Below are 10,515 nucleotides of genomic sequence, written 5' to 3' on the forward strand. Positions count from 1 at the left end.
CCAAGTGGCCGGCATAGTGTACAGGAACATCTGTGCCGAGTATAACCTGGAAGTCCCGAGGTCAAAATGGGAGATGCCCCCAAGGGTGGTGGAGAATGACCGAGCTAAGATCCTGTGGGACTTCCAGATACAGACGGACAAAATGGTGGTGGCTAACCAACCGGACATAGTGGTGGTAGACAAACAGAAGAAGACGGCCGTAGTGATCGATGTAGCGGTTCCAAATGACAGCAATATCAGGAAGAAGGAACACGAGAAGCTGGAGAAATACCAAGGGCTCAGAGAAGAGCTCGAGAGGATGTGGAGGGTGAAGGTAACGGTGGTCCCCGTGGTAATCGGAGCACTAGGTGCGGTGACTCCCAAGCTAGGCGAGTGGCTCCAGCAGATCCCGGGAATAACATCGGAGATCTCTGTCCAGAAGAGCGCAGTCCTGGGAACAGCTAAGATACTGCGCAGGACCCTCAAGCTCCCAGGCCTCTGGTAGAGGACCCGAGCTTGAAGGATAAACCGCCCGCAGGGGCGTGCTGGGTGTTTTTTTTTTTTATATATATACACATATATATATACATACATACATATATATTTATATAACACCCAGCAACGATATTAGGGGTGCAACGATACTCGTATCGATATTGAACCGTTCGATACAGTGCTTTCGGTTCGGTACGCATATGTATCGAACAATACAAATTTTTAATTTATTTTATCAACTTTCCTTCTGACGATGCTGTCTGTGTTGAGCGCTCAGTGGATCTGCTCGACAGTGCAGCCTAGGCGGAGTAGTCGAACGCAGATTCACTGAGCGCAGGGCAAGCTAGCGAGACAGAAGTTAAGCTCTCCTTGCAACATGGCAAATTGAACCTCCCCCACCCTCATTCAGATCTGGCGTTTGGAATTATTTTGGTTTTCATGTGACGTATGACCCTGAAGGTAAGCGCGTCATGGACTAAAGTAAAACAGTATGTTGGATGTGCCATGCAATGCTCAATTACATGGGTGGGAGCTAGTGTGTGTGGCGTGAATAAGGCACGGCGGGACCACGGAGCAACGTTCAGAGCCAACTTTATTTAATTGACGTCACACCACACACACACCAACCCCTGAGTCCCCGTGTTTTAACACGGCGGGCGTGATTGCGGATGCCGTGCAGGTGCGTCCGCACGGCACCGCAAACCACGCCCCACCACATACCCCCATCACCCGATTGAGGCCGGGGAGCAATCTGGCCGAACCTACTCCCCCCGCGAACTGGGGCGAGACTCGGCCCAAAACATCGGCGCCCCAGCCCAAGCGACGGGGAAGCGTCCATTCTGGTGGCCGCCCGCGCATCCAGCGGCAACGGCGAAGTTGGTCCGGAGGTCGGCCGCGTAGCAAGCGGACACGGCCCCACAGGCATGGCCGTGAGCTCCTGTACACAGGCGGCTGGGCAGACGTCAGGCGCGCAGAATCGACTGGTGGCAGCGAGGCTGGACTAGCCAGCCCGCCGACCCCCGGCTTAGCGGGGCTGTCCCGCTCCTCTGCCTCCAACTCCGGCTGCGCAGGCTGCCCTGGAGCAGGGACCTCCGTCTCCTCGCACAGCTGCTCCGCCACCGCCTCCGCCACTCCCGTTTGGAGCGGCTCCCCGCACTGCGCCTCCGCCTCCAGCAGGCACAGCCCCTCGTCCACCTCTGGGTGGAGCGACTCCTCTTCCTCCGGCAGGTGTAGACCCTCGCCCGCCTCGTCCTCCGCCTCCGATTGGAGCGGCTACTATGTATATATATATATTTATATTTTTTTATATATGTTTATATTTGTGTTTGTATATATATATATATATATATGTATGTATTAGAATACACTCAACAAAAATATAAACGCAACACCTTTGTTACTGCTCCCATTCCCCATGGGATGGACGTAGAGACCTAAAATTCATTCCAGATACACAATATAACCATCCCTCCCAAACAGTGGTCACAAATCAGTCCAAATGTGTGGTAGTGGGCACATCTGCTATATTGAGATAATCCATCCCACCTCACAGGTGTGCCACATCAGGATGCTGATCTGACATCATGAGTAGTGCACAGGTGTACCTCAGACTGCCCACAACAAAAGGCCACCCTGGAATGTGCAGTTTTTTGCGCTATTGGGGGTCTGGGGACCCAGAACCGGTCAGTATCTGGTGTGACCACCATTTGCCTCATGCAGTGCAACACATCGTCGCATGGAGTCTATCAGATTGTCAATTGTGGCCTGTGGAATGTTGGTCCACTCCACTTCAAATGGCCTGCATTTGTATAGCGCTTTTCTAGTCCATAGGACCCCAAAGCACTTTACACTACATTCAGTCATTCACCCATTCACACACACATTCACACACTGGTGATGGCAAGCTACATTGTAGCCACAGCTGCCCTGGGGCGCACTGACAGAGGCGAGGCTGCCGGACACAGGCGCCACCGGGCCCTCTGACCACTTCAATGGCTGTGCGAGGTTGTTGGATATTCGTGGGAACTGGTACACGCTGTCGTATACGCCGGTCAAGCACATCCCGAACATGCTCAATGGGTGACATGTCCGGTGAGTATGCTGGCCATGCAAGAACTGGGACATTCTCAGCTGCCATCTGCCCTGAACAATGTGAACCATGATTCATCCGTGAAGCGCACACCTCTCCAACGTGCCAGACGCCATCGAATGTGAGCATTTGCCCACACAAGTCTGTTACGGCGACGAGCTGGAGTCAGGTCAAGACCCCGATGAGGACGACGGGCATGCAGTTGAGCGTCCCTGAGACGGTTTCTGACAGTTTGTGCAGAAATTGTTTGGTTGTGCAAACCAATTGTTCCAGCAGCTGTCTGGGTGGCTGGTCTCAGACGATCTTGGAGGTGAACCTGCTGGATGTGGAGGTCCTGGGCTGGTGTGGTTACACGAGGTCTGCGGTTGTGAGGCCGGTTGGATGTGCTGCCATATTCTCTGAAACGCCTGTGGAGACGGCTTATGGTTGAGAAATGAACATTCAATGCACGGGCGACAGATCTGGTTGACATTCCTGCTGTCAGCATGCCAATTGCACGCTCCCTCATTGCTTGTGGCATCTGTGGCATTTTGCTGTGAGACAAAACTGCACATTCCAGGGTGGCCTTTTGTTGTGGGCAGTCTGAGGTACACCTGTGCACTACTCATGATGTCAGATCAGCATCCTGATGTGGCACACCTGTGAGGTGGGATGGATTATCTCAATATAGCAGATGTGCCCACTACCACACATTTGGACTGATTTGTGACCACTGTTTGGGAGGGATGGTTATATTGTGTATCTGGAATGAATTTTAGGTCTCTACGTCCATCCCATGGGGAATGGGAGCAGTAACAAAGGTGTTGCGTTTATATTTTTGTTGAGTGTATGTATATATGTATGTGTGTATGTGTATATATATATTAGATATCATTTTAGTTATTAATCTTAAAATGAAAAAAATCAATAAAACAGATTTATTTAAGAGATGTGTCCTATACCCCTCAGTAATACTCAGGTAACACAGAAACCTTTTATTTATTAATATGATTCTCTTGAGGTTAATTTTACAATTTTTTTTTATTGAAATCGAGGGGTATAGTGACAAAAAAAGACCCAGAGGCCCACACCAAAAGTATTAAAACCAACATTTTCATGGATAAGGAAGCCTAACAAGGTAACCAAGAGATGAGAAACAAATTGGATGATAACTTATTGTGTTTAGTGTATTTTATAGCTGATTTAATTCACGGGTCAAAACCGACCCGTTAACATAAGAGATGATAACAGAAAGCTAACACAAGAGGAAAGTTAAAGGGACAGGAGTGCAGAGACTTTGTCCAACTCCAGGCCTCGAGGGCCGGTGTCCTGCAGGTTTTAGATCTCACCTTGGGTCAACACACCTGAATCACATGATTAGTTCGTTACCAGGCCTCTGGAGAACTTCAGGACATGTTGAGGACCTAATTTAGCCATTTAAATCAGCTGTGTTGGTTCAACGACATGTCTAAAACCTGCAGGGACGCCAGCCTTCCAGGCCTGGAGTTGCCCACCCTTGCCCTACGACATAACAATGAATGGATAAAGTTTTACAAACTCACACACTATAAATAAAAATCTCAAGTTTACACTTTGTAGAAGCCAAAGGTTTCAGCCTGTTCAGAGCTTTGGTTTCCACTGGATCATCTCCAAACTTTAAAGCAATATATTAGTCATTGGGGAACATAAGAACTTTCTTTGTTTGAGCTCTTTAAAACATGTTTCAATACACCATTTTACAACTTCACAGTAAAACAAGAAGATTAATACACTACACTAGATTTCTATGTTACCAAAGCTGACATGAGCATTAAACATCAGTGTTTTAGTTTAGCTCTTGGCCTTTGTGGGGAGTTGTGCTCTCTCTCTGTGCTTTTGAGGTGGGGTCTGTCGCTCTGATGCACATATTTTGGGAGACTCACGTTGGGTTATGTCGTAGGTTTTCAAAGGGTTTTGCAGATAGGACACAGCCATGGTGGAGATTTCCTGCTAAAACATAAATCCTGAGTAACTGAGTTTAACATAATTATGTTTTTTGGACTGACTGCATTTTAAACATGACGTCAAAATATCAGTTGTGTTGTGTCCCTGGGGAGAAACTGTTAGAGGGGGATTAAACATTCACACCAAACCATTTTCTCTGTGTGCTCTTATTTTTTAAAATTCTTTGAACCTTTTGCTCTTTGACTACTCTTCTAATGGCTCTGTCATTCCCTCAGGACTTGGCTGACACGACTAGTACACGAGCTTTACATTGAAGGCCCAGAGCACCAAGATTCATGTTTTTACAAACAGAAAAAAGTTAAAATAATAGCGAAAAAAATGAGCCACGCCTTCTTGCTGTTCTGTTTACAGTGAAGGCAGGTTTAGAAAGTCGGTTCCAAGCTTTTGAAATGTGGATAAACTTAGTGAAAGTCAGAAAAACATCAAAATAAGAGAGAAATGTACAGTATCTCCAAAAGTGGCACATATACAAGCCCTCTGTCTGTCTGCCCTCACTTACCATCACCTTCTCTGTCTGGGTAATGAAAGCCAGATGTATGTGCATGAGGCCTTCGTTCACCCTCCTCCCACGCTCTAACTGTGCCTCTGTTTCTCTCTCTGGGGTTTCCTCTGCAGGCTCTATGCCTCTCTGTCCCACCACCAACTAAGCAGGAAATACTCTCGGTTCTTGGCCAGAAGGGAGGGTTCTGTTTCTAACTACTACCAGATGGAGGAATGAAGGAATGGAGAAAAAGCTATAAACGGACTGTAGCATAGCACAAAAAAGCTGAAATCGACTGGTTTCTGACTCAGTGTTAAATATTTTCAAATGTGGCTGCAAGTTTTTCTTTTGCTGCTGTGTTGACATGTTTTCTCCTCTCCCCTTCAGTTAACTGAAACAGCTAAATCCTAAAGTCATAAAACAGCCCAGCCCATAGAAATCCCCCTTTGGTCACACACACACACACACACACACACACACACACACACACACACACGCACACGCACACAAATATCAGTTCAATTCAATTTTATTTATATAGCAGCCACCTAAAGGCACTTTGTTTGGTAAGGCAAAGAACATAAAATAATAACCACACCTTTTTTACTTTATTCCTGTCTTGATCACAAAATTGCTTTGAAGAGAGCAGCTGACCTTTGTTTGGTTACTCATAGGCACCAAAGATATTTGGCTAAGTTTGGGAAAAGAGCATGGTTTGATTTAACGTTACCAGAAAGCTCAGTTTTCCAGGGCAGCTGGGACTGATTGTCTGAGCAATCACCCCATTTGAGTAGCCTGCTGGGACTGGAGACATGAGTGTGTTCAGTGCTGTGGTGTTGTAAACATTGTGAATAAATGGACACTCACCCTGCAAAGCTGCCTGTGTGTGTGCTGAGTCATTGTCACAATAGAAGCATTTATTATTTCATTTTTATGGTGATTGATTTCAAATAATCTGCTATTTTTAAATCCCTTGTCCAACTTATTGCATCCTTAATTTTGTAAAGTTGACATTACACACTTGAAAGAGAATATTAAGCCTTAGATATCAGAGACATCAGAGTCACACAGTGGTTGAAGATAGCAACAAAACTTAATGTTAAAAATTATTGTAAATGTGTAAAATGATAAACAGGCAATAAAGACAGAGTCACTGGTCTACTATCAGTCTGCCATCTCTCTGTGACTGAACTGGGGTCAAGTTATTTGCCAAATACATTTAAATACGATTGGCAATGACTTTATTTAAATGCTGCAGTCGTTCTACTAGCCTGTGCTCATCTACATACCTATAAATGAATGACTTACTTTCATACGACATACTAAACAATGCAAATATATTAAATAAAACAAATTAATATTAATGTACTTAAGCTCTGCTCATACGTGCTTTTGATTTACACATAGCACCATTTTGGGTGAGTAAAAGTAGGCACATTCAGACAGCAAGCTCACCAAAACCTTTGAAACTTGGTTTCTAGTGAAACCTTGTTGGTATGTTGTGCCTTAAGATGAGTAGTGTTGTGAAGTGAATTTCACAGACACACAGTCTGTAGTGTTGTGATTTATACAACCAAGTCCCAAACAAAAATCTTGGTCTAACATTAGGCCCCTTATCGTTTTCATTTGTGTCAGGGTAATTCAAATGAAGATATACATGGTTTGGAATATGATATACATGTGCATGCGTGACAGTGTTTCAGGACTGATCTGAACAAAGACAAGGACTTTTTTAGCGTGAGTCATCTATTTAAGACTTCTACTATCATGGAAAATGTCATTTCTACATCTTACTTTTGAAAGAGATTGGAGATGCATAGAGTGACAGCCATTTCCTTCATTGCTTGTTGAGACTAAAACCCATTCATGTCCAAAATCAGTTCATTAGCATTTCCATGTAATATGTCATCACTGTACATAAACTCAAGGATGCATCTCATGTTACTTCACTTTGGCATTCGTTTCACTTCATACAGTGGTCATTACTTTCAGTGAACCAGTACGGAAGCGCAAGATCTTCTTTTTAAGTGCATGTGAGGCCTTTATCTTGACAAAAGCCTTAGGCTGCAGAGGTGCTCCAGATGGAGCAAGTGTTGATGGGAGGGAAAGTCTTGGGGGTAATTGCTGTGGCCAAACCAGACCACCACTTTCATCTGAATCACTGGACAATGAGCTGGAATCTGGAGAGTCAGCCTCACTCATGCTCGACTCAGACTCTACCTGACCTGCGTGAGAATAATCATCGGTGGCCTGACACAGTTGCGTTTGGTCCCTTTCCAACTGAAACTCCATGTGCTGATGATGGTGGAAATGGTGCGAGGTTGTGGGGTAAGCATATGATGCGTGTGTAGGACGGGGTTTACGTGTGCGCCTAAGACAGCAGTTTTGGTTGCTTTGCACAGGTATTGTCACAGGTGGCTGATCAGCTTCATCTTGGCTGAGCTCCAAAGTGGACAGGGAGCGCCTGTAGCTACCGCTACTTTGTTGCTGCTTTTTGCTTCTGGGTTGATTACCGCGGCTCCCCCTTCCAGCGTTCCCACTTCCACTACCATCCTTCTCGACTGTATTAGACTTGCGCTCTGGAAACCTTTGTAAGCTATTCTCTGACTGAGACCTGCACGCCTTCTTCCCTGGCTTTCTGCTGGCACCACCTCTGTCTTCATTTGATCGACATTTCTTTGGGCCTCCTCTGTACCTTGGGGGTTGGATATGAAAAGCCGTGGGTTGCTGCTCCTGATGATAGAGTCTTTCTGGAGAATATGCACATCGGTTGGATTTGGACACCCCAGGACCTTTGTGGTGGTTGGTGTGGTGATGTGCATAAGCTCGGTTGGAGGTCCGACAAGGCTGACCTGGAATATACTCGGCACTGACCAGATGATCTTCGGGAGAAGATGGTTGAGTAGACTTTGCTGCTGCTGCTGCTGGAGGCGACTGGTACTTGGGGAGACGTTGGGATAAGTCAGGCTCAGTAGTGCTGGAGTCTGGTTGGACATCTTTACCATGTGGATAGTCAAGCAGCGTCATGGAGGCTTGCCTGGGTTTGGTATAAAGCCCCTTTTGCTGAAGATGATATGGGAGTGGGGGATCTTCAGTAGGCCCTATCCTAAGGTATTGCTCCTGATCTAGGTTAAGGCCAGCCTCTGAAGCAATTCCTTCTGACCACTGGGAGGGTGCAATGATCTCTTGAGCCAACTCCTGTTTTGGTAAATGTTGTTCATCCTTTTGGCATAAACTACTCTGCCTTACCACATTAACAACTCGGGCATCATGTGCCAGGCTCGTACGAGGCTTTGAGGGCCGTGTGGGTAGAGTTCGTCGTTGAATCACTCCAAATATGTAAGTCTCAACCTTTTGGGTTTGTTGATAATCATACAGACTGGGGTCAACTTCTTTCAATTTCCCTAAAGCACCGGTAACGATGGCATGTCTTGTCAGGGTGGACATGTATGTTTTTTTTGTCTCTTTCTCACCACTCCCCTCGGGGGCTGAGAGGGAACATGAGGTCACGGGGTAGCAATTCATTTCAGAAGATCCATTTTCCTTGGCTACACGGGCTTTCCCTAACAAAAATAAAAAGCAGAGGCAATACATATGATCATTCTGATGTCAGTTCTCACTTTAATGAACATTTACCTGTAATTATGAATCTTGACCATTGCAGATAAAAATGAAAAACTATGGACCAGTGTGACACTTATAATTGATACACAAACAATACAGTAGTTTTCACTCAATAATCTATTAACCTTATTAGAGGAATAATATGCCTAGACTCTTCCATGTGCTTAAACTGCAAGGATTTAAAATAAAACGTCAGTGTGATAACCATTAAACATGTCTACACCAATGTTTTGTCTTTATTTTACAGCCATAAGCTAAATTTTCAGGTGTCAAGAAAGGCTAGGGTTAGACCTAGGATATGACACTTTTTATGTGCAGTAACTTGAAAAAGGCACCTTTCCACAAGAGTGGAATTATTAGAAAACCGATAAAACATCGGCTACTGTCTGTCGCTCTATGTTATAGATGTGAAACTGAACTGCTTTTGAAAATATGATACAATTACAGTTCTAAGAAAAGTTGACATGTATGTCAAATGTAAATTAAAAACAGAATATTATAAATCTATAGTTTATTCATAATAGAAAATAGAAAAGAGGTCATTTTGAAGTTGATGGCAGCAACACTCGACAAATGGGACAGGGCCGTGTTCTCCTTTTAACAACAGTCCACCAGTTTCTAGGAATAAATTTCTTCATCACTATGGGGTTAAACTTGTCTTAAAGGGCTCACAAATGTGTATGACATGATCCACAAACACAAGCTAAGATTTACAAATGCAATGATTTGTGAGTCATTTTGAATACTTGCAAACTTGTGCTTCAGTCCGATGACAAATACAAAACAATCTGAATGTATGTAAATCGATTTTACAAATCCATAAATAAAAACCTGAACAACTAGAGCTGTTCAACTTCACAAGCCTGGTCATTTTTTTTTCAAAATGCTTCCTGTGGATAGCTCGTCCTTCCTCCATCATACACACCAACAAATATATTGATCAATTATAGATTAATGCAGAGGTTCCCAAAGTGTGGGGCGCGCCCCCTAGGCGGGGCACAGCGCCATTGCAGGCGGGGGCACAGTATGAAAAGAAAAAAACAAAACAAAGAAAGAATGTTTGGACACTGCTAGCGTAATGGACAGGTTTTTGACGGGGCTCCCACACAAACGCAAAGCAGGAGATGAAGCATCGCCAAATTTGTTTACAAACAACTTCCTTCCAAGCCAAAGACTAGAAAATATGGTGAAGCATATCTTCCCTTTGGCTTCACCTGCACAAGTTCCGAGGTATCTGGCATCTGCGGGATTTGATTCCCTGCCGTTGTAGTGTGTTACTGATGGTGACCTTTGTTACTTTGGTCCCAGCTCTCTGCAGGTCATTCACCAGGTCCCCCCGTGTGGTTCTGGGATCTTTGCTCACCGTTCTCATGATCATTTTGACCCCACGGGATGAGATCTTGCGTGGAGCCCCAGATCGAGGGAGATTATCAGTGGTCTTGTATGTCTTCCATTTTCTGATGATTGCTCCCACAGTTGATTTTTTCACACCAAGCTGCTTGCCTATTGTAGATTCACTCTTCCCAGTCTGGTGCAGGTCTACAATACTTTTCCTGGTGTCCTTCGAAAGCTCTTTGGTCTTGGCCATGGCGGAGTTTGGAGTCTGACTGTTTGAGGCTGTGGACAGGTGTCTTTTATACAGATGATGAGTTCAAACAGGTGCCATTCATACAGGTAACGAGTGGGGGACAGAAAAGCTTCTTACAGAAGACGTTACAGGTCTGTGAGAGCCAGAGATTTTCCTTGTTTGAGGTGACCAAATACTTATTTTCCACCCTGATTTACGAATAAATTCTTTACAAATCCTACCATGTGATTCATGGATTTTTTTTCACATTCTGTCTCTCACAGTTGAAGTGTACCT

At 44.9% G+C, this 10,515-nt stretch overlaps 1 protein-coding gene across 1 annotated transcript in view; it reads right to left on the bottom strand.

Moving 5' to 3' along the window:
- Positions 1 to 5,540: 5,540 nt before the first annotated feature.
- The window catches only part of LOC102290715 (dapper homolog 1), a gene marked incomplete at its 5' end in the record, with an annotated part of 11,150 nt that continues 6,175 nt past the window's right edge, over positions 5,541 to 10,515 (bottom strand). Inside the window, 1 exon segment of the mRNA XM_014330757.2 lies at positions 5,541 to 8,590. Within this exon segment, the coding sequence (XP_014186243.2) occupies positions 6,996 to 8,590 (1,595 nt within the window).

Source organism: Haplochromis burtoni, unplaced genomic scaffold, assembly GCF_018398535.1.
Source record: "Haplochromis burtoni strain Fernald_Lab_line unplaced genomic scaffold, NCSU_Asbu1 Contig_652, whole genome shotgun sequence".
In the NCBI taxonomy this organism is placed as follows: Eukaryota; Metazoa; Chordata; class Actinopteri; order Cichliformes; family Cichlidae; genus Haplochromis; species Haplochromis burtoni.